The sequence below is a fragment of the Equus przewalskii genome, chromosome 4, assembly GCF_037783145.1.
Source record: "Equus przewalskii isolate Varuska chromosome 4, EquPr2, whole genome shotgun sequence".
In the NCBI taxonomy this organism is placed as follows: domain Eukaryota; kingdom Metazoa; phylum Chordata; class Mammalia; order Perissodactyla; family Equidae; genus Equus; species Equus przewalskii.
The window spans coordinates 101,872,534-101,898,942 of record NC_091834.1 but is presented as its reverse complement, the minus strand read 5'-3'; the positions used below and the strand labels follow the sequence as shown (position 1 = coordinate 101,898,942).

Below are 26,409 nucleotides of genomic sequence, written 5' to 3'. Positions count from 1 at the left end.
CTTGTCGTTCTCTAATTTTAATCAATGGGAGCTGGGTTAGGCATCTTAGTAGTTCTCATAACATCTGGTCCAGTCTCTTATGGTGAGTTTTCACGAATAAATATTTGAATGATTTAGAAATTAGGTGTCAAGATAACATACTCCTGAGAGAGGTAAGGGGATCTAAAAATTCACCGAAAGAACACCAAAGGGGTGACAGTGGGCCCTGGAATACCACTGCTGGGAGAGGCCTTCCAGATTTACTCAGACCCAGGTAAGGGAAGGGGTCTAGAGAGAGAAAGGGACATTCGCTCATTCCGGAATAAGGTGAAGTGTCCACAGGCTCCGGACAGACAAGGGAAGGCACCTCGGGAGGGGAGTGGGGGAGGCGGCCGGTCCTGGTTAGGCCGACAGGGGAGCAGCAGAGCCAGGATGGACCGACAGCCCCTCTCCGGGAACTGGGGTAGAAAGCAAGAGGACTCTCAGCGACCAGAGGTGTCTGGGCCGGGCGGGTCGAACGCCCAGGGCACTGTGCCCTGCAGATGCCGCTCGTGCAAGGAAAGGCTCTGGGTGCGTATGCGGCTTGTCACCTCCTGGGTGCGCAGCGTGAGCCCGAAAATGTCCTCGTGATAGCGTTGCTGATCCTGCGGAGAAAGAGCGCAGCGGGTCAGAACCGCAGTAGGGGGATCGGTACCGCAGTGGGCCCCGCCCCCGGCATGGCCCCGCCTCGCCCCGGGACCGGCTCCTTCGCACCCGCAGCACGCCGATGACGTCGCCGGCCTCGTCCAGTTCCATGTCGCCCTCTGTCGCCAGGATGCGTTGCACCGTCTGCAAGACGCTGGTTGCCATGGTGACATCACCGCAGACAAACATGTGGCCCCGATCGAGGCACAGCACGCGGTGCACCTCGGCAGCCAGCTCGGTCCGCAGGATGTCCTGTACGTAGGTCTGAAGGGAGGTGGGGTTAGGGACATGCCCTGGGGGCGCGGGCCGGGAGGGGAGGGAGAGGGGGGCAGCAGAGGGCGGGCCCGAGGGGGAGGGCGAGCCTTAGGTGTGAAAAAATTCCTAGCCGGCCAGATGAAGCGTAAGTGCGCTGGGGATGGGGTCTAGAGAGGCGGAGCCAAGCAAGGGGCGGGGCGGGGCTTGTTGAGGGTGGGTGAGACCAAAGGGCGCGTTGGGCACGCGGATGGGGCCCAGTGGGTGCGGGTGCCTGAGCGCCGCTGGGTGGGAGCAGAGGGGAGGGCCTGGGCCTGCGCTCACCGCTGGAGCGCACGTCGGTCCTTCCCCCTGTCCCTAATTTCAGGTTACCCCCGCCCCCTTAGAGTCCCGCACCTTAGGGCTGTCCGGTTCCCTGGAGAAGGCGGTGAGGACGCGGCCAAATACCCCGCGCTGCTGGGCATCCTGCACCTCGTCGCGGTAGAGGTGATCGAGCTGGGAGCATCGGCAGCCGAACACCAAGGTCATGGGGGCGGGCTGCAGCCCTGCAAGCAGTACTGTGGCTTGGGCGAGCCCTCTCTCCCGGGGCCGCAGCCCCAGCGACCCCTCCCGCTGGCTACCCTCGCCCTGGCTGACAGCCCAGCCTTTCGGACAGAATCAATCACTTTTGGCTTTTTGGCCTCTAGGAGAGTGCAGGATGCTTTCGCAGAAATCTTGTCTGACCCTGATTTACACAGAAGAAGCCGAAGCTTACAGGAGACGGTGACTTCCCTCCAGTGGAATGACCCTGCTGCTCCAGAACGTGGGGCTTCTGACTCGGAAAGTGAAGCCCTCTGCAGTCTAACACTGCAGTTCTGGGACTCTATCCAGCCCCTTCCCTGCTCCAACCCCCTATTCTCCCACACCTTCAGCTCCCACACTTTCTACCTTCCTCTCAGCCCAGCCCCCTTCTTTCGATTTACCAGTTGGCCTGGCCCAGCCTGAACACCCTGTAGCTTCCTTGGGACTTGGACATGCCTAGCTGAGCTCCAGCATAGTCCAGAGTTCACCTGGGGCATTTCTTGTCTTCTGAGTTCCAGCCCCATCCTCTCCAGACTTCCAGTTCCTCTTGTCCCTTCGTCCCTAATCCAATCCAACACCTACTTTGTGTCTGGCACCAGGAAGCCAGACCAACAGGGCACTGCCTTTGCCTCTAGGCCCTCCCCCTCCCCTTGGTCTAATAAGCTTCTTTTCATTGTCGTGACCCTGGTTCCTTGCCCTTTTTCCTACCTGGTTCCTGCCTTCCAGGCCCTGCACCTTTGTCCCTAGATTGTGTGATTCCCTCCTGCCTTCTGGTCGTTCTCTTTGCCACCAGCCTCACCTTTGCTCTCAATGTCATGCAGCCGCTCCTGCCAAAATCCCCGGAAGGGGGCGATGCCCGTGCCGGGGCCCACCAGGATGCAGGGCAAGCTGGGGTCCGGAGGCAGCCGGAAGGAGGGAGCCCTGGCGGAGAGACGCTCCGTCAGGCTCCCTTGGCTTCCCCAGCCCCTGTGTGTCCCAACCTCAGCGTGGTGGAGAGGGGAGAACCCAATTCACTGGAGATGAGTTAATACTTGTGAAGAGCTCATGACAGTGTCTAGCTCATAGTAAGCACGATGTGTTTATTAAAAGAACTCTGCTTGCAGGCAGAAATGCCCTGGACCTGAGGTTTTGGGTGGTTGGGTCAAAAGGAAATATAGTTCAATTTGAAGAATGTTTTGACCTTTTCAGTTTAGGAGATTTTGAAATACGGGGAAGGGAAGGACAGCCTTTTGGTTCATCACGGGTTCACTGAGTGTGTTTATTTTGAATCGTGGCCTCAATGTTGGTATTTGGTTTGTATTCAGTAGGTTGGTGCGGTTTATCTGTAATTTGGCCTCCTGCATGGATTTGGGGCACTGGGCCTAGCTGGTGCCACTCTGGGAACTCTTCTTAGTCCCACTCGAGACTTTTGGCTCCTGGCTGCTGAGTGGGGCAGGACTTCTGAACAGAGCACGAGACCCTCCGCTTTCTCTGAGTCCTAGGTGATACTATGGTAACTTCACTGGTTCTCCCCAGACTAAGTGGGGACCTGTTCTTGAACAGGGCACAGTTCCCAAGTGCCAGGCCTAATATCACACTGACCCCAAGGATATAGTGAGGAACACAGTACCCCTTCTAAAAGCAATAGGGCCTGAGGGTCTAATCTCAGTCCTGTCTCCAGAAGCTGCAGTTTCAGGGCAGGACCCTAAGTCCAAATCAGTGAAAGGCCCAAAGCTTAGCCAAAGTTCCGAAGTGGTTTAACTGGACGCCCCATCCTTGGTATGTTAGGTAGGCCCCTCCTGCTCATCAAAGCTTCCATCCTTACTCTGTGTAACTGTCCACCCATTCCTCCATCTGTTCCCGGTCATCCATTTGGCACTTTGTCCACCTCTGCTTGGACAGACACTCTTCTTGACGCCCCTCCTGCCTCCATCCCCCACAGTGCTCACTTACCCCCTGATGAAGCAGGGTACAAGGTCTCCGGCCTTGAGTTGGCTCAGCCATGTGGAGCAGACTCCATAGTGCAGGGGGCCTAGCCCATCTAGGGGATTGGGGAGGAGAGGGAGCCAGTGAGGGGCCCATCCTGGGGTCACTGTGTGGCCCTGGCCCTGGCCCTCCGCAGCCTCACCCTGGGTCCTGTATGCCAGCACGGCAACTGTGAGGTGGATCTCTCCTGGGTGGGTGCTGGGGGCTGAGCTGACGGAGTAGTACCGGGGCTGGAGCAGGGGCAGCTGGGTGAGGAGCAGGGCAGCAGGCAGTGCCACCGAAGGAAACTGCTCCAGCACCTCCAGCAGCGTGGGGCAGCGGAACCACTTCCATTCTTCGTAGCGCCGGGGGTCCTGGTGGGGACAGGGTGCAATGGGACCTCCCAACCCTGCCTGCTGACCTCCCTTCTTGACCCCTTCCCAGCTGAGCCTCCTTGGGATTTCGGCCTCCTCAATTCAGGCCAACACTTCTCTGTGCCTGGCTCTTTAAGACCTCGAGCGAGCGTTCAGAGATGAATTAGTGACTGGAGCTGGGTCTTAAAGCCCCAGTACGCATTAGCCAGGTGGGCTCCCCTTCTCAGCTCATTCTGCCCCACTAGCCCCTGCTCCCCACTGGGCTGCCCCCCAACCTGGCTGAGGGTCTCAAGCTCCTGCTGTTCACTGGGTTCTTCTGCCAAGGTGCTGAGCAGTCGAAGGAGTTGAGGGCTGGGCGGGGAAGTGATGTCCAGGAAGAAGGTGAGAGCCTGGCGCAGCGTGCACGGGGGCAGCCGGGGGTCCCGCACCCAGCTTGGGGGAGGGCCACCTGGGGGTGGTGCACAGGGGAGCTCTGAGGAAGGGGTCAGCCAGAATTGCATTGTCTGGTGTGGTGATTGCTTCTTGGGAGGTACATGGGGACTCATCATGCCTCATGGTGTTTTATCAGAGCCCTTGAACAGCGGTGACAGGGCTGTCTCGGCAGCCCCTGTGTGTGTGTTTGGAGGCGCCTCACTGGTTTGGGTTGGTCTGGGCTCCTCTGCCTCCCTCCCCACCCCAACTTATTTTTAACCCCAGGCACTGGTGTGGCAGAAGGTAGACCCCATGCCAACTACAGAGCCGGCGAGGCTGCAGGGGGAGCCTTTGGGAGGAGCCCAGAGGGAGGGAACACCTTTATGGGGGTGGGATGTGGGTGGTTTCTGAGAAAGAAGCCTCATCTGTGGACCATCCAGCAACAAGGCCAGCCTGGCAGGAGGTGGCACAGCCACTCCAGGCGCAGTGGTGCTGGCTGTGAGCCGAGGTGGTAGCCCTCTGCCAGGTCATGAACCCAAGGGGATCCTGGGGCCAGGAAGATGGAGCAGGCTGTCACTGTGGTGCCCCAGATCACACCCCCTCACCAGGGCTGCCCTTCTCCAGCTGTTCCACTGCCACGGGCTCGCCTGCTGGCGGCGGGTCCTCCACACGGCTGAGCAGTGCCTCCACGAGTCCCGGCCGGTTGGGTGGGCAGACGCCTATGTGGTCCCCTGGCTGGTACTGGAGCCCCTCCTGGCCTCCAGTGTCCAGGCGCACCAGGATCGTGGCCCGGCTGGGGGTAGGGAGAGGGGGCAGTTATAGGGGGGCGGAGGGTGGAGCAGGGGAAAGCAGGATGTGAGAGAAGGATGGGGGGGTCTGGGAAGGAGGGGCCAGGACAGGTCGGGGGAGTGGTCCTCCTCACGTGGACTTGCTGCTTTGCAGATTTTCCACTGAAAGGACTGTAGCCTGGAACATCTTTCGCCGGTGCACATGGATCAGGCCTGCGGGGGAGCAAACGAGACCGAGCCTGAGGCAGGGACCTCCCCTCACCCGCTGAGAGTTCATCCTGGGACCCTAGGGAGCCTAGAGGGCCAGCAGGGGCAGGGCGAGGTCAGGGACACACCTGGTAGCAACTGGAGGCCCTCAGCCTGGGTGCTCAGCCGGTACCTCTGGCGCTTCCAGCTCCGTTTGGGGCTGAATATGTCCCGGGCAGCAGCCTTGGCATCCTCTCCCACGCAGAAGGTCTCACAGGAGGCCTGAGGGGCAAGGTGGTGAGGGCCAAGGACCTCTGGCCACCAGGGAGGGCTCGAGCAGTGAGGAGCTCGAGGGGGCCAGTGTAGGAGGTTGAGCTGGGCTTGTTGGGTCCCCAGTCGCCACCTTCCATTCTGAGGGCTCCAGGAGCAGAGGGCCCCAGGAGCGGGAGGTGCCTGTCTCTGAGATCAGCAGCTGCAGTGGCCGGAGGGAGAATGCGATAGACACTGATGGCACCTTGTTCTTCTGCCCATGTCAGGGCTTGGCTGCTGCGCTAGCTCCCCCTTTGCACGTGATTTGTTGGTGTTATACCCACTAGTTACGTAATCTGGTGAGTGTTAATCTTGTGTCCCCAGGAGCACGGTGCTTGGCACACAGTAGCACTCAGTGAATAGTCTATACATTCAGAACTGCGTTCAAATTCTGACTCCTGTACTTACTTTTTACATGCCTCAGTTTCCCCATCTTTACACCTCATTAGGTTCTGCTGAAGATTAAATGAGATACTTTATGTAAAGCCCTTAAGTGCTCCTGGAGTGGGACACCAAATATGGGTGGCTGTGGGAGGGGTCTCTGGCTGGTCTGTCTTTCCCTGCACTGCACACAGGGGGCTGGAGGAGGCCCCTGGGGCAGGATCCCTTGGGAGAGGCTCATCCTATTTTTTTCTGCTAGCTCAAGTCTGGCACACTACTTGGCCAGTCCCCAGCTTGAAATCTAGGGCTCATCCATGATTGGCTGCTCCCTCCCCTCCCACCACATCACCAGACCTGTTAATCTTTCTTTTGTGTGTGTAAAGGCTTATATCTCTTCCTTCCTTCCTTGGCCCCCTCCCTTCCTTCCTACCTCCACTGCTACCACCCTGCTTAGCTCTGAGTCTTCCTGCTTCTAGTTGGTGGCTCCTCCAGTTGACCCAGAGCCTTTGGAGAGGTACCCCTAAACTTCATGTTGGGTCCTCCCTTCTTTCATCTGCTCGTAACTTCCAGCCACTTTCCTTGGCCTGGATTCTTTAGTCTTGTTTTCCATTCCCCCTTCTCCTGAGCAACCCCTCCACCTGGGCCAGGTGGCCCTCCCCAGCCTAGGATGCCCTCCTCCTTTCCATCAGTCCAGACCTGCTGAGCTCCAACCTCAGAACCCTGGCAGGGCCGGTGTTGCCCTGGAACAGCATCAGGCCTGGGAGAAGGAGCCCTGTTCAGCTCCAGGCATAATCCCCACACAGGGCAGAGCTGCCTCCGGAGGAAGCCCAGGCTTCAAAAGTCACAGCCCCAGAAGCCACCCCTCCTTGCACTCCCCTCCAGTCCAGGCACCACCCCAAGCCTGTCTGGCCTCTGACTTCCTGTGGTTTCTGTGCTGGCCTCAGCTTCAGCCCTCGCCTCTGTCTAACCTGTTCTTGATCCTTCCTTCTCCCTCCATTCTGCCCTCCCTGGGCAGAGCACCCTGCCCTGCACCTCCTCCCTTTGTGCTCCCACTGAGGGGGCTGAGCCTCTGCCTGACTGAGGCTCCTGTCTGCCACAGCCAGGCACCTCCCACGTTGTTAGGGTCATGTGGTCCATTACTCAGGACAGCCAGAGAGCTGGCTGTGTGGTGGCAAAATGACAGTGGATTTTGGAAGGAACAGGAAGGGACCAGAGAGCCACACAGAAGCAGGGCAGCAGTGAGGACACCAGCCTCAATATTACAGGTCTCGGGGGGACGTGTCCAGACTGGAGTGAGTCAGTGAGAGGTCGCAGGGGTCAGATGTCGGGACAGGCCCAGGGGCTCACCTGGAAGGCGGCTTGGGCCCAGCCACGGAAGGCCTCCTCCTGGCCGCACAGCTCGTCTCCCTGGCCCAGCTGCAGGAGCCGCTCGCCACCCAGCTCTTCCAGCCGCGTGTCCACCGCACGAGCAAAGGCGCAGAAGTGCGGGTACGCCCGGGAGCCGAGCCCGAACACACAGAACCTGGGGTGCAGGGAGCCGTCACTGGAGCCCACCCCTGTCCCAGTCCATGTGTGCCCAGGCAACTTGCCCTCCCGGCACGCCTCCCCTCACTGAGGGTCTCCAGACCTGAGGGTCCCCAGTGCCCCTGCACTGTCTGTGTTACTGGATTCCTTTCTCTTCCGCCGCCAGGAGGACACCAGTGGGTCTGAACAGGAGACGCTGTTGAAGCGGATTTTGTAACTCCTGGCAAGAGAGGACAAAGACAGGGGTGTCACAGGCACAGCCCTGTGACACAGCCAGGGGACAGCTTCAGGGCCTCTGCATCTGGGGCAGGAAAGGCTCTGCCCCTGGGCTTGGCTTCGCATCCTTGGGGGTCTCCAGACCTCCAGGTCCTGCTCTGCCTCCCCTCCCCTCTCTGAAGGAGACCTCAGGACTGACTGGCCCTTAGTGCCCTGGGGGCAGATCATGAGGAAGGAGGGTGTCCTGAGGCTGTGGTGGGGACCCAGGCCTCCTCCCACCTGTCCTCTTGCTTGTTGGAGGCACAGAGGGAGAGCTCTCCAGATGCCCACTCACTTGTGCTGTTCTGGCCGAGGGGAGCTGTTGTAAGGGCCCGACATCTCCATCAGGGCTGCTGCGAAACTCTGGCAGGGGGGAGTGTTGGTATCATGGTTAGTTTTATTTTAAATTATACAGAAGTTTAAAACTGCACCAAGCTTTGCCTTAGTATTATTATTTGTAACTTTTAATTTTAATTTATTTTGAAAATTTCAAAAGAGGTGTTGGCTTTTTGAAAACACTACAGAAGCATATAAAGTAATAGAAGAGAAAATCTACCCTTCTCTTCCCTCCAGTCTTACTTAGCTCCCAAGGCATGCTCTATGGGCAGGTGTCTGACTTTCTAGTCTTTTCGTTGTATTTACATACATATCTGTACTTATAGTATTTTTAAAAAGTAAAAATGAGACTGTACTATATTTACCTACTTTTTATCAATAACCTGTCATGGATGTCCTTCCAGGTCAGCACACCAAGGTCGACCTCGTTCTTTTGCATAGCTATGTAGCGTCCTATCATTTGTATGTACCATCATGTAGGGCCTTCCCTCTGACTGAGGACATCTGGGGGATCCACAAACAATGCTACCACACACTCATATGTGCTTGCTTCCTCTTTTGCATACGTCAGTAAGATAGTCCTTAGAAGTGGAATTGTCAAGTGAGAGGATTTAAAAGCCTGATGGGGTAGTCAAGCCATCCTCCGGCATGAGAGTAGAGGGGTGCTCTTTCCTCACACCTATCAACACTGGACGTGACCAGTTCTTACTGTTTCAGCCGATTCAACAGGTGGAAAACAGCTCTCAGTCCCCCTGAATTGCCTTGATCACTAGTGGCACTGACATCTTCTAGAAGGCTGGGCTGCCTCACATGCTGCCACAGAAACAGCTTAGAGCTACATGGAACAACCTTCACACAGGAAAGAACAAAAATGTGGCAAGGCCAGAGCATCTCATTGTCGGCTGTAGATGCATTCGGGTCTGCAGGCTCGAAGTGATTAGCACGCGCTACCTTAATTTTACTCTTTGGATATTTTGCAGAAGTGTAACATACATACAGAAGAGCACACATAGCATAAACGGACAGCTTTATAGATTTTCACAAACTGAACCTACCTGTGTAATGAGCATCCCATCAAGTAATATCACCAGCATCCTGGAAGTCCTCTTTGTGCCCCTCCCAGTCACCACCACCCCTCATGACCCCAGGGTAACCAACCACTTTCCTGATTAGAACACCACGGATTAGTTTTGCTTGTTTCTGAACTTGATGCAAAGGGAACCCTATGGTCTGATTCTTGGTTGTCTGGCTTCTTTCCCTCTACACGATGTTCTGAGACTCGTGTGTACTGTTGTGTGTGGCTGTAATTTGTTCACCCTCATTGCTGCGTCGCATTTGATTAGAGTGCACTGTGTTTGTTCGGTCTACTGTTGATAGTCCCTTGAATTGTTTCCAGTGTGGGAGCATTGTGAACAACGCTGCTGTAAATATTCTTGTTTCTGTCTTTAACGAACATATCCTCTTTTCTGTGGAGCATTTTCCTAGTTTGCTCCATTTGTAAAAATTGGAGGTAAAATTTACACACATTGAAATGCACAGAACTCTAAGGCACAGTTCAATCTATTCGGCTGTTTGGCAGTTTCATGAAAAAAAGTTATACATCTACCGGCTGACCAGCAATTCCACTCCTAGGTATTTATCCAAGAGCAATGAGCACATAAGCCCACAAAAGCCTAGTACAAGAGTGTTCGTAACAGCTTTATTCATAACAGCCAAACACTGGAAACAGCCCAAGTGTCGGTCAACAGCAGCGTGGAGAAACAGCCTGGTGTATTCACACAACCAGTGCTCTTGGTGGTGGGAGGGAGCGAACTACTGAATCACTCGACAGCGAGGTGGACCTCTAAAGCAGGCTGAGTAAAAGAAGCCAGAATGCTGTATGCTCCTCCCTATGACGTCCTAGAGCAGGCGAAACTAACCTAGGTGACAGAAATCCGAACGCTGGTGGCTTTGAGTAGGGAGATTGCCTGGTAAGGGGATTGCCTTGGGGAACTGACAGGGGACTTTCTAGGTGATGGAAATGTTCTTATCTTGATAGGGTTGCAGGTCACATGGGTGTAAATACTACTTTTATACTAAAGAAAAAGTGATTTTATTTTTCTTTAAAAGGCAGATCAGAATGAGGGCTGAAGTGGACAGCAAGGAGGGGAGAAATCTTACAGAATTCCACTTTAGGGTACTTCAGGAGTACTGAGTGCTAAGAAGGCATTTGTCACCTAGAAACCGAAACAGATAGGGGCCCCAGCAATGAAGGCAGAAGTGCCAGAGAAGCTTGAAAGATAATGGTTAACAACGAAGGATTGAACGGTGCCACTCTAGTTCTTCCTTTAAAGATTTGTTCAGAAAGTGAAGTTGCCCAATCTCTGTTGGCATCTGAGTGCTCTTTTCTTTTGTCAAGAAAAGAAAAAGCTGAAATTGCGTATTAAGTGGAATGTTCCTGTTTTTCTCATTTGTCAATGCCCGAGAGCAGTCCAACCTCGTTGGCCAGCCAAGAAGTGCCTGCCACGTATTAAAAACTGGCACTGATAATGGAAACGACTTGGGTACACAGTTAAGCAGGTGTGTGTGCGTCCAGGGCAGCCCCCGGGGTGGGCCTGGAGCGTGGCTTGTGCAGGCTCACGGGTCCCAGTGGAAGGTCCATGCTCCCACCTTGGGGATTCTCGTGGAGTCTCCACTTTCCATTATGGGTGGGGGGTTCCTGCCCAGCTATTCCGTTTTGAGTCTCCCCTCATTCCCCGTGGCCCCTTTCCTGGCAGGCCTCACCTCTCCATTCTCTGGGGGATCCCCATTCCCGAATGTGCTGGTCACCACCAACACCAGTGTCTCGTGCTCGAGGGACACCACATCATACTCATCCATGCACAGGACCTGTGGGAGAGGAAGAGACCACTGTCTGGACTCAGCCCTGCTGACCTGGTCCTTCTCAGTCTGGCCCTCCCTGGCAGGGCAAAGTCAGGCCTGACGCAGTCCCTGACTCCTTGTGGTTCCCAGGTTCCCTGTGGGCCCTGACTGTGACCCCCCTCTCTATCCTCCAGGGCGTGTCTGAAGATGCGGGCAGCGTCCTCTACCCTGCCGACCTCACCCCCCGGGCTCGCCCCCCCCCCCAACCACTTTCAAGATCCCTGCTCCTCTGGGCTCAGCCCTACCCGGGGGTCGAAAGCCTTCCGGAAGAGCCTCCCCAGCTGCTGTGCGTAGCCCTGGGCCCGGCCGGTCTCGGAGCCGTACAGGATTGTAGCCTTCACTCTCTTTGCCATCACGGTGCCCATGAGGGAGGCAGAGATCTTCACAGCACTGTGGGCAAGGGTGGGGTGAGGGGGTCCCAGGTGCACGGAGCCGGGGCCTCCCCAGGCGCACCGTCTGGACCCCATCACAGCAAGGTCTTGGGGCACTGGGTCGTGGGTGTGCCTTCCCACTGGCCCAGACCACCGCTGGGGCTGTTCTCCCAGGTGTGGGGGAAGGGAGCACTCTTAGGGCACCTACTTGGCCACTTCCTTAAAGGTCTTCTTCCTGGCGAGGCCGGTGCCCTTGACTGCACTCCCCTTCCAGGGGTCTGGCTGCAGGGGAGCGGTGGGGGGAGTGGAGAGGGAAGTGAGTAAAGCAAACAGAAGATCGGAGGACACTGGGGGGCCGCCTAGTTAGAGCCAGCCCCAGTGGGCAAGAGGCAGTGGGGTGGGCACCTGGTAGCGGAAGGCAGGGGACAGGACATAGTTGACCATCTCCTGATGGAAGACAGGGGTGAGGCTGCCCGAGATGGGGGGCACAATCCAGGCCCAGTCGGCAGGGCAGCCCCCCCTCGCCTTCTGCTCATTCTCCAGGTGCTTCATGAAGGAGGCTGTGGCGGCGTGGTGGTCCACAATGGTCACTTTGGCCAGCTGGGGTGAGAGAGGGAGGGTGAGAGAGGGAGGGAGCGAGAGGATGGGCTTAGGCTCAGGCTACAGAGCCCACTACTTGTCACCCCAAGCCCCCTGTGCCCTGGTCACCCCGACTCTGACATATACTGTGTTCCCCCAAACCCTGCTGTGACCTCTAACTGCAGCATGCGTGGTCATGCTCGAAGTTCAGCTTGTTAAGCAGGTCCAGTCTCTGGCATCTTTAAGCCCTGCCCCCCCAGCAAAACATCCTAAACTCTTGAGAGCCCAAGGAATACTCAGCAGGCACTAGTTTCCTCAAACTATGATGCTCAGCATGCCCTCGATCCTGGAATTAGAGTTTCCAGAATCCAGTGGGTCCCACAAACTGCAATACCCAGTATGCCCTGGGGTCCAGAATTACTAAGCATGCGATCATCAGCTGGGCTCCTGGCACATACCAGGCCCCCATCTTGCAGCACCCGCAATAGTATGTGCTGTGTCCCCAGAACTGCAGGCCTAGCATGCCGCATGTCTCTTGGACTATGGAATTCCTTCCAGCCGGCTCCAAGTCCTGCCCCATTTTCCAAGTGCCTCCCTCTCTTCCAGCCCCGGCCTCTTGCCCTCCTGGCCAGGTTGGGCCTGCGCACCTGGTAACTGTGCAGCACAGCCAAGTTGATTTCCACCGCTGCCTTGTCTTTCCACAGGGACGAGGTTGTCCTGGTATCCAAGTCCATGCAGACGGCCACATCCTGGGAGCAGGGGTGCATGGCATTGGTGGGGACAGGGCGGTGGGGAGTGGATCTCTGTCTCAAACTCGTGAGTGGAAGGAGTGAGGGTGGGTGGGTGGCACGTGGCAGCCTGACTGCCTCTTTGGGGCTGATTCAGGTTCTTGCCTGCAAAGGCGCCACAGAGCAGAAAGGGACACTGGGCACTTCTCAGCCCTGGGCCTTAGTTTCTCATCTCTAAAATGTCTTAACTCACATTCTTTTGGGGTCAAGGTCTGTTTTGAGAAGGTGATGAAAGCTATAGAGCTATAGATTCTATCCCCAGGAAAATAACTCTATATTCACACACACGTGTGCACTCACGCCCCATTGCCCCAGCCTTGGAGGTTTCAGAGCTCTCCGAAGTTCTAGTTTAGGAGCACCTGACATCACTCAGATTCTCTAGTTGCTGACATTCTGTGGATCTTTTTGCCAGTCAAAGGCTTCAGCCCAGGAGTGGGTGGGGCACGCAGCTCCCTGTGGCCCCTCCCCTCTGCTGGTCCTCACCTCCAGGATGTTGTAGCGGTGAGGGTCACACAGGTTCCGCGTGCCGATCTCAGTGCTCATGTACCAGCCGCTGAAAGGGGCCGCAGGGAACTCCAGGCCCCCGATTTCCAGCAGCATGTTGGACACTGCCGGGAGCGCGTACCAGCGCAGGCCCAGGGATGCGAACCACTCCAGCCTGGGGGCATGGGGCGTGAGATCAGGTCCCCTGTGGAGCCTTGCCTGCCTGGCCACCCCCTGGGCAGCCCCCTCCTCCACCTGACCCAGTCCTTCTCGTGCTCACGTGGGGTGCTCCAGGGGCACTTCAAGCACCAGCTCGGGGGGCAGAGTGAAGAGTTCCGGGGGTTCATCTGGGGCCTGGAGCAGCAGGGGCAGCACATCAAAGCGGCCATTTCCTGGAGTCCAGCCATGCTGGACGCAGAGCTGCACGGAGCAGGGCACGAGGCAGGTCTGAGGGTCCAAACTCATGCCCTCCTCAGGGACCCCCTTCATTAGCCACCTCCCATCCTTCATCTCAGGGATCCCTCATTGACTGGATCTCCACACCCACCTACGGGCCTCCTTCTTTGGTATCTCCCATCCTTCATCTCAGTGAGGGTGTCCTCTTCCTCCCTCACCGACCGCTCTTTGACTGGACCCCCGTGCCTCATCCCAGAGCCCTCATTGGCTGGCTTTTCCTTTCTCTACCTCTCTATGCCCACCTCGGTGATCTCCACGTTGGCTGGGTCCCCCCGCACAGAGCCGTCCTGCTGTCTGTAGCCTGCATAGCGCACCAGTTGGCTGTTCCAGATTCTGAAGTCTCCGCGGCCCGGGGCGCGCTGGGGGAACACTGTGATGGCAGAGCTGACATGGGGACAAGAGCTGGTCAGAGCCCCAACTCACCACTACCTGCAGGAGGGTGAGTCTGGCGCTGTGCAGGTGCACTCACCGAAGGTTGCCCCGGTTGGTGGCGTACTTGATGTGGTTGCATATGCAGGTGAACATCTCCTGCGCAGAGCTGCAATCCCGCGCATCAAAGACCTGAGCCAGCCAAGACAGGGGGACAGGAGGGGAATGGGAGTCTTGAGACCAGCCCCAGGAGAAGGTAAGAAGGCAGGGAAGGGAGGAATGGCTTTGTCTGTGGCCTTCGAAGGCTGGAGGTGCCACTAGCTGTGAGCCATGGTTCCTTCTCCCCCTGGGAGCCTCCCTGACCATTTGCATCCTCACGGACCCCTTCCTGCCCTGTACCCTACACACTCGGCACAGCCTGGTCTGCTCCTCATCTCCTTGCTAGAGGCCTCCCCTGACTCCTACAGCAGCTAACTTGGTACCTGGTCCAGAGGAGGGACCCGGTGACTGCCAAAGTGATGACTGGGGAAGGGCATCAGCTGCTGGGGAGAAAACTTAGGGGTGTGGGTGGTGAGTTCTGCATTACCCACGGTGCTCAAGCAAGGGCAGGTGGCCCTAGCCAGTCATCAGACTCTCCTTGAGCACACTGATGATGGGAGGGGGGCTGGCTACACTAGGTGTCCTCCAGGGACTCTGCCCATCCTGACATTCGATGCTAAGAGGAGCCATCTTGACTGGCTGAGTGGAGGCTCCAGCAGGAGGCTGGGAGGTCTCTTTCCCGCCTGAGGGGGGAGAAGACTCGTGTTAGAGACCAGGCAGGGGGTGGCAGTGGCTGGCCTGGGGCCAAGGGAGGGATGGTGAGTGAAGTCAAATAAGGAAGCTCTGCTGGGTTCAGAGTTGACCTGACACTCCCAACAACTGAGAGGGGTTTGCATGTCAGAGAGGATTGGTCTTATTTTATTGGAGAGTCCTTTGGGATTTACTGAACATGTGGCCAGATTCCAGATTCTTTGGTGGACAGTTATAGCCAAGGAGGCCAAGGGCACGGATTCAATTCCCCTGTGGGTCAGCTTGCTTCTCTTAGTGCTGGGCCACAGGCTGTTCCAGTGACCCTGGCTCACTCTGAGTCATGTGGCAGGCGTGTGGAGGAGGATGTGGGGCCGAGGCACTGGGCGACCAGGAGGGAGCAGTGTGTTTGAGGTGAGGGGTCTGGGCTGGGCAGGCGAGGCCCACATGGAAGACGCAGCCAGCGGCCTTTTCCAGAAGGCTGCTCCGTTACTCTGACAATACCCCCCAGGGATCACTGCTCAGCTATCGTCACCAACTCACTGTCCCCGAGTGTTTCTCCCTCTGCCCAGCTGAGGCACTTCTGTGGGCTTACCAACTAGGACTTAGCTACTGGGCTGAGGCCTCCCCAGGGGTACCAGTCTCTAAGGGAACAGGCAGGGATCTCCTTGATGCTTGGGAGCCCCCAGGGAAGGCTTAGGAGCTGCCTGCACCTCTCCTCCCCACTTTTGTGTTCCCCAGTTCCTATCCCAGCTGCTTGCTGGCCAGCCACACCTGCAGTTTCCCCCACTGGATCCGGCCCACACAACGGGGAGCGTTGCGCCAGGCCTGCTTGGCCCCAAATACCAGCTCACTCTCCCGAAGCTGGTAGGTGCCCGTGGCTGCCACCTCGGCCTCCACCTCCTGAAGACGCTGCTCGTGGGCCTGGGAGCCGCTCCTGGGGAGGGGAGGGAGCAGAAGGAGTCGTGTGGGGTGGGGAGACCCCAGGCTTTGTGTGAGTGTTGGGGGAGGCTGGTGGTGCTGAGCTCAGGCCCATGGTGTCAAGATGGGGGGTGGGAGTGGCTCCTGGGGAAGTGGTCTCAGCAAGACTCAGGGGAGAGGACAAGGGTGGGCTGTGGGCTCAGAGGGGTCTCACCTCTTGATGGAGCTGTAGTACTGGTTGATGAAGTCCCTAGCCTGACTCAGCAGCTGCTCAGGAGGCGGAGGGCCCTGGGACGGCCGGCTCTGCAGTTTCCGTGGAAACACCAGGGAGCCGAGGCAGCGTCTTGGGGTGCAGGGCCCATCCTGGGTAAGGGGGGCAGGGGATGGAGGTGGAGAGAGCAGGAAGCACAAAGATCAGAACCACGTCAGGGTGCAGGGGCTAGGAGGGGGGGCAGTGGGAGAGAGGGGCTGGGAGGTGTGGGTTCAGGGCCCGGGCTGAGACTGGAAATAGAGGAGAGGTTGGGCTGGGTTAGGGCAGGACTTGGGGCAAGGGCTGGAGGCCGAGAGTCACCAAAGACCCCTGCACGTCCCTTAGTCCCTCTGCTTCTCCCCAGTCTGCCCTCTTTTTGGAGATGAAGGGCCAGTTCAGGAGGGCGTGGGCCTCAGCTGTGCTGACTCCAAGGGGCTGGGAGGCACGGCCTTACCTGCTGGGACTGGGCACACAGGGTGTCGTAGGTGATGCTCCCCACCTCCCAGTTCTTCACACGCGGGAACTTGGGCCCCTCTGGGGGCCTGGCGAGCGGGGGGCTGTTGAGAGCCGGGGTAGGGTCAGGGGGGAGGAGTGTGTTTCCTTTTGGATGTACCCCTGAGACCTCTCTGACAGTATTAAAAATCTCAATGATTTACTGCTTGCCTGCCATACGCTTTCTTACATTTTCCCTCGTCAGCCTTCACGACAACCTCGGGAGGGAAGCAATAATTAAATCCCCGTTCATACAGGAGGGACCTGAGGCTCAGAAAAGTTAGGAATCTTGCCAGCGGCGGCGGAAAAGGTAGAGCTGGTCACTTCTCTGCCCAGGTCCGCCTGACTCGCGTGCCTGCGGAAGCTCAGCCAGATCCTGGGGTGCTGAGGGCTGTGCTGCTGAACCCCTGAGCCCCTGGGCAAGGCTGGGTCCTCATCCCCGTGCAGGGCCCACCTCGCCTCCTCTGGACATGGGGTGTCCAACCCCTCAAAGTTGTGATGAGCCGCACCTTGAGGAGACAGAGCCTGTGCCCGGCTGAGGGAAGCCCCAGCAGAGATTCCCCAGCCCTGATTTCCCTCCCCACTCACACCCCTCCTGACAGTGGCCATCGTGTGAAGGGAAGCCTCAGAGACCTTATCACTTCCTTCCAGAGCCGCCAGGCCAGCGGCCGGGAGGAAGGGAGGGCCTCGGGTCTCGGGTGCGCCAGTGCAGAGCCCTTCCCTGAGGAGCTGTCTGCAGCCTCAGCCGCCCTGCTATCCTGGCACCCCACCTGGCCTCCAGCGCGTCCTTCCTCTCTCCGGGAACCTCTGCCCAGGGAGGCCCTTCTGGGAGCTGGGACTGCAGGGTCAGTTTTGGGGTTGACGGCCACTAGGAGGAGGGGCCTGGAGCAGAGAAAAAGGGCCTACCTGCTCTGTCTTCTCAGCCTCCCACCCTAGGACCTGAGCCTCCTGGCCCAACTCTCTCCCCCTTCCATGAGACACCATCTTGTCACTCTCCTGTTCCTATCCCTCCCAGCTCCTTTCCTCTTCTGTTAAGTAATCATTGCTGTTTGTTGAAGTCTTGCCATGAACCAGAAACTTAACACAACCCCATGGGGGTGCGGCCCTGTGGCCGAGTGGTTAGTCCACGTGCTCTGCTTTGGCGGCCCAGGGTTTTGCCAGTTTGGATCCTGGGCGCGAACATGGCAAGACTCATCAGGCCACGCTGATGCAGCGTCCCACATGCCACAACTAGAAGGACCCACAACTAAAATATACAACTATGTACTGGGGGGATTTGGGGAGAAAAAGCAGAAAAAAACCCAGAAGATTGGTAACAGTTGTTAGCTCAGGTGCCAATCTTTAAAAAAAAAAACCCCATGGGGTAAGTACTGCTATATCCCTATTTTATATAAATGGAGGCTCAGAGAGGTTAAGAAACTTGCTCAAAGTCAAACAGCTCTTGGCAGGAGAGCAGCATTCCAACCCTGGCCATTCAAACTTGGGAAGCTGGCACCTTTACCCCCGACTTCCACCTGTTGCCTGCTGGCCCTAATCCTGGTTTCTCGTCTGAGCCTCCCTGACTATCCTGTTCTGTCGACAGTGACAGCCCTTTTGCATTGATGACCTGGCCGTCCTGGCTGGGCTGCAGGCTCCAGCCCTTCTGAGCCCCCGGCTTTAGGCCGTGACCCTCCTGCCACCTGCTCCTAGCCCCCAGGGCCCTCACCTGTGGTCTGGCGCAGGCAGGGGTGCGGGTGCGGGTGCGGGTACAGGTGCCCGGCTGGGCTCAGATGCGGGGGAGGCTGGGCCCTGCTTGCCACACAGCCCGAGGCCCAGCCCCAGCCCCAGGCCGCAGGGTGGCCCAGGCTCCTGGCCCACGCTCTTCAAGTTGCCCATGTCGGCTTCGCTGCAGCTCTGCCGCTCTGAGCAGAGCACCGGCCTTTTCCTTAGGAAGGGGAGGGGGCAGTGGGAGGGGGCTCTCTGGTGCTGGCCCTCGCCCCGCCCCTGCCCCACACACAATGGGACAGGAACAAGGCCGGCTGGGAGGCTCTAAAGACTCGGCTCCATGCCACCAGCCTGGAGGGTGGGGGCCGGACGCCTGGGTTCCGCTCCAAGGACTAGGGCTGATAAGTGGGAACCCAGGTGTCCGGCGGCGCCCTGGGGCTGCAGTGCGGGAGCCGGGGTGCCGGAAAAATGGCAGGGTGGAACAACAGAGAGTCAGAAAGCCCCTCCTGTGGTCAGACCAGAGGGGAGGCCTTCCACCTGGCCCTTGTGGGCCTTGTCCTGAGGGGTGGAAGGCAAGCACCATGTCAGTAGCGCAGGAGGATTCCCAGACTCTTAGTGACCACAGGGACCTCTAGGCTCTCCTTCACCACTGTCCCTACGTCTAAGTGCGCATGGACCCCTGCCTTTGAGTCCTTTTGGGTTCCTGGGGACACAGGCCCAGCAAAGATGCAGTGACCCTTTGTCCTTGGGTCTGGCATTAGGGTATCCCTTCCCCTCCCTCCCCTATTTCCTGGAACCCCCGCCCCCCATGACTCAAGTGGGGGACACAAAAGAGCAGGAAGCTGCCATCCAGGGCCTCCACCCCCACCCTGTCATCCAGTGACGCATGCTTCCCTGGGGGTAGTAGGTCAGCAGACAGACCCAGCAGTCAGGGCTGAGGCAGGGACTGCCCACTGGGGAGATCTTGGAGGCCCAGCGAGAGTGTGGGGATGGAGAAACTACAATTCCCAGAATGCAGGTGGCACACACCAGCACTCTTCAGGCATCTCAGGTTGCAGTGCATGCTGGGGTTTGTAGTTGTGAGCCGTCTGGGGCTAGAGAAAGGTCATGAGCTGGGGCAATAGGTCTCCAGTGTCCAAGCCTGGTGGATTTGAGACGGCAGCCCAAGAGAAACTACAAGAAAGAAACGGAAGTTGAGAGACGGGGATAGGCAGAGACTGGGAGAGGCAGACAGGCAGACAAACAAACATGTGGATTTGTGTTGGCTGGACTCCTTTGAAAAGCAGTGGAGGATAAGACTGGGGTGGGCCTGGGTGGGGGCGAGGCGGCGGATCAGCCGGAAGGAACAGGCTGTGCTGTGAGCTCTGGGGTCACACCTAGAAGGTAGGGTCTGCCAGGTTGGAGGGAGGAGGTGAGGGGCCTTGTAAACTCAAACAAGCCTGAGCTCCGGAGAGCTTTGCTGCCCCTCTCTCAGCAGAGGGGCAGGGGAGAGGCTGAAGCATGTGGCCTGTGCCCGCTGGCTGTAGACCTGCCCCCTGCCGGAGCCTGAGGCTCCACCCCACTGGCCTCCCAGGGAGGCCAGAGAGGGGATCCAGGCCCTACCTCTCAGACATTTTCACCCACTGTGGCTGAAGCAGATAGACCCCATTTCTGATTCCCTTTTGGCGACCACCTAAAATGTACTGACTGAGATCAACTCGTTTTTCCAGATTTCAGTTAATGGAGCTGTGGCTGGCCTCCTCAGGGACAAGGTGACAACAAGTATGAGATGCTGAAGTCCTCATGACCTCTTGCCTGCATCGCTGACCATAGCCCCTCCCTGTGGTCCCGTGACCTCGAGGTCTCCCCTCCCATCTGTGCACCACACTGCTGCCAGATTCATCTCAAAAGCAGGGCTTACCTCATGCTTTGGCTCTCCCTGAAACCTTCATCCCAAGGCCAAGGCCACTCCAACACACTGGCCTGGCCCGCAATTTCCCAAATGCACTGCTCACACCCTCTGTTCCAGACAAATGGGCTTCCTTGCAGATTCCCAAACAGTCCTTGTGTTTTCCTGCCTCTGGGCCCTTGCCTATGCTGTCCCCTCCACCTCTCCCTTTACCCTCTGACTAAAGAATATCCTTCTTCCCCTTCCTCATGCCCAGCCTGGGCAGCTCTGGAGGTGTCCTGCCCAGATCTCCCTTCAAGAGAGAACCTGCTGCAGGAAGTGCAGGTGGCTGACAGCTCTCAGCTGCAATGCCTTCAGAATCTACCCAGTGTTCAATGGAAGGCCACATGTTTCTGTGGAGGCCTCAGTCACTGAAACCCGGGAGGTACATGGGCCCACAATTTCTGCCCAACTGGGACTCCTCCATGGGCAATCTTTACGCGGAATTCCTATTGGCCTGGCAAGACCATCTCAGAGCTCCCTGTGGTCTGAGGCTGTTCCCATCTGACTCTTCTTCCCTCTCTCCTTCATGGATGTCAGACCCACATCCCATTCCGAAGGCTTTCCCTGCCTCCCAGTGCTCTTTCACAAGCATTATCCCCAATCAATCTCTTATGCTTCTAACTCCTTCTTGGCTTGCTTCCCAGAGGACCCGACCAACACACAGCCCCGGTGTGTTTCCTCAGTGAGACCTTCCCCAGCATGCCCTTTCTCAGGTCTCCAGGCTACTCTTTGTCACCCTGCCACCAGGCCCTGGGAACATCTCTTGCTCTGGTTCCTCCCGGGGGTGGTTCTTGGGCAGCTTGCTCTGTGTCTGTGATTTCTCTCCCAAATGAACTTGTGTGCTGTGGAAGGACTGGTCAAGTTTTCCTCATTGTGGCTGCTGCTGGACCTGAGTACCCTGCACCGAGTGGGTGCTGCACGGACATTAGCTTGTTTAGCTGCAAATGTGGGCAGCCACCCAGGGAGCTGAAGCTGTGTTCTGGAGGCAGTGGAGAGCGGCCACCGAGAAGGGAGCTGGCTGAGGCTGGATGGGTCTGGGCGGGCAGAAAGGCGAGGTGAGGCTGGTGAAGGTGATGGGTCCAAGAGGGGGCATTCTCTGGCTACAGGGAGGTAGGGACAGTTGAGCACAGCTGCACTGATGGCGGGGGCCAGGGTAGGCTTGAATGGGTGTGGACAGAGGTAGCCATGGCAGGCGTTTTAGGAAGAGGAGGAGAAAGTCAAAATAGAGACAGGAAAAGTCGGAGTGGGGAGCTTTCACCACAGGGAAGGTTTCCTTCTCCCACTTCTCCTGGGGTTGTGGCCGGCATTGCCCGATGTGTCCTAACTTCCGACAAGAGACTGGCTTTCCTGACAGTTTGTGATTCTTCTACCTCTGGGATGGGGCCTCTCCCTCGCCCCCCAGGGCCCTGAGCGATTCTGTCTGTCTTCGTAACTTGCTCTTTGTCAGCCATCCCCGAGAGGGCATTGAGGCATATGAGTCTCAGGGGCTGACAGCCCTTCTTAACAATTGTATTTTTAAAAGCAATTTCTGGAAAAACAAATTTTCAAGACCCTGGGAGTGGAAGTTCCACTGATAGAAAAGAGTGTTAAATTGTGGGATTTCAAACTGGAAGTGACCTTGGAGAGAATCTGTGTGGGAGCCCAGCCCCTTGACCCCTGACAATGGCTGCATTTTCTGCTACTGAGGAGTCAGGCCCAGACCCCAACCTCATCATGCCTGATCAGTGAAGATGACAGACCCTTCTGTGGGTGAGTAGCCAGGCCCCTGGCTCCTCCTGCTCCCCCAGAAGGTGGCAGACCTTGCTCCTGCCTTCTGCTCAGAGCAGAGTGCTGAACTTGGCTTGAGGTGAGATGCCCTGACCTTGGCAGAGGGAAGGCCCTGGGTCTGAGGGGTGTGTGGGGTTGTGGGGGCTGTGGAGGGTGGCGGGTGGCGGGTGACGGGAGCGGAAGGCCCTGACTCTTTATAGCCCAACCTGGGGCTGTTCAGTGTGAGCTGGAAGTGCCCCACCCTGCCCTCTATGAGCGGCTTCCTTCCTGCCTGCTGGCAAGGCTGGGTGGGGAGCGGAGGGGAAAGGAGGGAAGGGAGGGGAGAGGCAGGAGAGGCGGGGAGCAGCCCTCTGCGGCTCAGGAGGCCTCCGTCCTCCTCAGGATGTAACTCATGCTGCGTCGGGAAGTTGCGAGCGGAGAAATTTGCTCAGCTTCCAGATTGCAAGGCGGAGGCTAGGCATTTGTGGAAGAACTTTGGGCAGGGTCTGGGGCATTTAGGGCTCAGGCAGTGGGAGATGTTGCCTGTCTGAAAGGCGCTCAGCTGGCACGGGGGAGCTGGTAAGCAGCCCCGCCCTTCTTGAGGAAGCCACATGGGGGCAGCAGAGAGCTGAGGAGAAGAGTTTGGCGCAAAGGCCTGGGCTCAGTCACCCAGAGACAAGACAATGAGACCCAGGATGTGCGAGGGCCAGTGGCACATGCCTCTGGGCCCAGCTGGGGTTGTGGGTTCACACTAGCTTTCTGGGACCTTGAAGTGGTTTGTTTGCCTAAGTCTGAAGTTCCTGGCGATGACTCTGTGACTAGCCCACCCCCAGAGAAGCAGGGGTGCCTTTCTTGGTAAACCTCCCCACCTCTGCACAGACCACACGGGGTGTGGTGAACTGAAGGTACAGGGAGCCATGTCCAGCACAGCCCGGGGCGGGAGCATCGGGCGCGGTGGCTCCCCTGAGAGGAGGAAGCTGCTGGCAGTCAGACAGGGTGCAGGGACGCCCCCCGGTGCTTGTAGATGCCACCCCCGTCCCACAGGTGGGCTTCCTGGGGCACGTGGGCCCTGTTCTGGAGACTCTTCTGCCTCCGGGTCCTCAGACTGGTAGGAAAGTCACCGGGCCGAGAGGCCTTGGAGAATCCTAACACTTTGCCCTGGGAGCGATGGTGTCTGTCGGCTTCTGGGTGCTCCTGGGAAGTCTGCACTGACTTCCTGATGGAAACCTGGGTGTCTCCAGGCCTTGATTCTCCTTGAGGTTTAGATTCTTCCTTCCGAACCATGGCCCTGAGTGGATTCTGTCCCTGTGTGGTGCGTGAGTGTAAGCATGAGTATGTGTGAGTGTGTATGGATGTGTGTGACTGTGTATATATATGTGAGTATGTGTGTGTGGGTATGTCTGTGTGTGAGTGTGTGTATGTATGTGTATGTGTGTGTAAGCATTTGAGTCTGTATGTATGTATATGAGTGTGTGAGAATTTGTATGTATGTGTGTATGTGAGTGTGTATGTATGTGTCTATGTATGTGAGTGTGTGAGAATGTGTGTATGTGTGTGAGTGTGCATGCATGTATATGAGTGTGTATGTAGGTGTGAGTGCGTATGTGTGCCTGTGAGTGTGCTTTCACATCCATGGGGACTTGAAATTGTGCTTCAATCCAGAGTGAAAACGAGGAATTTTTAGGGTGAGTAGAGGTCTCTCAAATGATGACCTTGGGGACCCCTGTCTCAGGTCATGAGGTCCCTACTTATAAGGCGACAGTGGTCAGGGATCAGTCTGACAAGCTCTGCCCTCTTCGCTGCTCCTTCTCTCCCCTCTTCTCTCTTTCAATCCCTCCGGCTGGCCCTGTTTCCTGGTGTGGTTGCTGTGGTGCTGGGTCTCTTGGGAACCAGAGCTTTGAGCATCAAGTGTGCCCAGTATGGAAATTCTGTAGCAACCATCACTGAGGATTGGCTGAGCAGAATCCCTTCCCCCTGCCTTTCAGGTGCCCTGGGGAGGGGCCAGGCCCTCTCTCCAAGCCAGGGTGGGAGGAGAAGTCTGTAGATCCCCTTATTGATTTGTGAGATATGGAGACCCTGATCCCAAACCCTGAGGTACCTTCAGTCATTGTGCTCTTTTTCCTGCCCTCCCAATAGGGTGATAGCCTTTTGACTCCCAAAGACCAGCAAATGAGACGTTCCTGGTATATTTGCTGTGGATGATCTGGGCCTTTCCTGGGGTTCCCATCCTGTTGTTTGGCTTCCTAAACTGCAGCCCAGGCTGCTGTAGGAACTGGCAGACCCTGGTTCACGGAGGAGCCTGATTTACACGGTGTCCTACCTCATGGATCCAGAAGGGGGAGTTCTCTAAGCCCTTTCTTTTTCAGGAGAAAAGATTCCTCTTTTTCTTGACATTCTGGGTCCCTGCACTGTGACTGACCTCTGCTGTCACCTTCACACGCTCACTAACTTTGTCTTCCTATAAGAAGTCCCCACGACGGGCAACTATTCTCCGGAGGGAAGGAGATGAGGTGTCCTGACTGCTGCTGTCAGCTCAGCCATGTTCTCCCTACCCCTGCTCCTTTGTAAAGATTTCCCTTCCCTCTCCAGCCTTAACATGGTCTCTCCCTACTCTAAAGTGAAAGCATTCATGGTCTGCACCACTTCTTGGCACTTGGGATCCAAGACCATGTGACTTCTCTTGTGGCTGCCGTTATTGGTATTTGGTTCCTGTAATATTGTCTATTCATGTGTGAGCATCTTTTCTTTCGAACTAACCGCAAAATTTTTAAGGTCCAGGGACAGAACTGTATGCCTTATATTTCTGGGGGTCCCACACAGCTTGAGGCACATGGAAAGTGATAGGTAATTTTTTGTGAGTAAATCAGTGAGATGACAGAGAGGGAGACCTGGTGGTCCTGAGTTCTATTGTCTGGTCCTTCACGTTGGCTGACGTTCCATGGGGTGGGATACCTTCCCTTTAGGATATGGAACTAGTGTTGGGTTATCATTCCTATGCTTATCCCCCTCCGCCCTAGGCTGGCGTAAGCTCTGAATTCTGCTTGATGAGTTTAGCAGAATAAACAGGGCATGGTTCTGGGGAGCTGACATAGCCACCTCTGTATCTAGAGCTCTCTGGGTCTTCTATCCTCTCTCTCTCTCTCTTTCACACGCACGAATGCACACACACCCCTGGAATTCTTGATTTCCTAGAGCTCTTGTTATATGTGGTATATAGTCCCTGGCCTGGCCTGGTGCGTGTGGAGAAATTACCCGACTAAGAACTTGGAAACCTGCTTCTTGTCCAGTTCTGTTTCTAACCTGTGGCATGACCTTGGAGGGATCTGCACTGCTGTGAATCTGTTTTCCCATCTAAAATATGAAAGCATTCACTTCTGGCTCTAATATTTCATAAAGCACAGAAACACCCAAGGAAAGCCCAGGCGTTGCAAACATAAAGTCCAGGGGAGGATGCATATCTTTTCCTTGATGACTTGGGTGGCGGTGAGGGAGGAAGGCACATTCTGGACATATGGAAGTGAGACCTGAAGCTTCTTAGCACCGATTGGCAAAGTCAGCTCTTGCTTCACTCTATGCTGCCTCCTGGAGTTACTGTCCAGTTACAGAAGCATTTTCATGGTTTTCAGTGATTATTTAATTCACTGTGTCCCAAGGAGGGCCCCAGTCTGGGTCACCCGAGCTGCCCTCCCTGGTTTCCTGACGAGTCTGGCATGAAGGGTTTTCAGCACCTTGGACAGAGACAGAGCTCCCGGGCTGCAGGACCTGAACAGCCAAGAGAGCTTGGGATCTCCTGCCAGGCCAGCCAGCTTCCCTGGCGAGGTGGTTTGCTCCTTAATATTTTTCAGTCCTTCAAAGACATCCTAAAATAAAGTGTTTTAATTTTCCTTATAATCAGAATCTCCCTCCTCATCAGTCCCTCCTATATAGTAATTCTAGAGCTTCTACTTGCTAAGTTCTGAAGTCTCACTTAGGACCCTTATTGTGTCTGAGGAGGCTGAATCCCATCCTTAAATCAAAGGGACAGATGGCTGTTAAGGTCTCAGGCAGAGGAAACTTAAACTGGCCCCTCCTCTTTGTCATTTGGGGATAAGTAGATAGGTGGGATGACTACTCCATACCTGACCCCTACTGGAATCTTACTTTATGAAGATGCTCACTCCCTTCCTCTGTGCCTGAGAAAACCGTTACCATCCAAGAGGGCCCAGCCTTCCCAGGAAGCCCTCTTGGCTCCCCAAGCCCACTCAGAACCCTCCCTCCTTTGGACTCCTTGCACATATTTTTGGTAGCACAGTGTCACACTAGATTGTTTTCAAGACATTTCATGCCCATTCATTCTTCCTCCCCAGTTAGACTATGAACTCCTTGCAGGTGGAGTCTGTACCAAATGTCTGTTTCCTTTCAGGAGAACCTACAGTGATGAGCAGACGGCAGTGTGAAATGATAAGTCTGAGGGGCTTCTTAGCTGCCCTTAAGGGTGTCCCGCACCACTTATTTTTAATCTGAAATAAATATCCAGGATGCTATCTGTGGAGTAACTATTGGCCTCAAGGACACCCAGGATCAGAGATTAGAGGCAGGAGATAGAGGTGGCAATGGGTATTGATGGAAAATGGAGGAACCATTGATGGGTGGGGAATATGGTTGTGTAG

General features: G+C 56.5%; 1 protein-coding gene across 1 annotated transcript; it reads right to left on the bottom strand.

Annotated features, from left to right (window-relative positions):
• Position 1: 1 nt before the first annotated feature.
• NOS3 (nitric oxide synthase 3) lies at positions 2–18,370 on the bottom strand. Its single transcript, XM_008507617.2, has 26 exons — positions 18,086–18,370; positions 16,343–16,445; positions 15,853–16,001; positions 15,492–15,654; positions 14,032–14,123; positions 13,805–13,946; positions 13,387–13,526; positions 13,107–13,281; positions 12,483–12,584; positions 11,662–11,856; positions 11,465–11,538; positions 11,131–11,275; positions 10,748–10,852; positions 7,944–8,011; positions 7,497–7,613; positions 7,217–7,391; positions 5,329–5,461; positions 5,128–5,206; positions 4,811–4,998; positions 4,070–4,242; positions 3,584–3,794; positions 3,409–3,496; positions 2,276–2,397; positions 1,312–1,460; positions 733–927; positions 2–623 (listed from the first exon to the last, which is right to left on the bottom strand). Exons 1-26 carry the CDS (start codon positions 18,253–18,255, stop codon positions 462–464), a joined length of 3,615 nt encoding a protein of 1,204 aa, XP_008505839.1. The 5' UTR covers positions 18,256–18,370; the 3' UTR covers positions 2–461.
• Between the last annotated feature and the right edge of the window lie 8,039 nt (positions 18,371–26,409).

Excerpts from the sequence above, each read along its gene's own strand:
- NOS3 (XM_008507617.2), bottom strand. The coding sequence starts at position 18,255 with ATGGGCAACTTGAAGAGCGTGGGCCAGGAGCCTGGGCCACCCTGCGGC. Across the intron at positions 12,585-13,106 it reads ACCGCTACAACATCCTGGAG|GATGTGGCCGTCTGCATGGA; the intron begins GTGAGGACCAGC and ends CCCTGCTCCCAG. Across the intron at positions 3,795-4,069 it reads AGCTTGAGACCCTCAGCCAG|GACCCCCGGCGCTACGAAGA; the intron begins GTTGGGGGGCAG and ends TGTCCCCACCAG.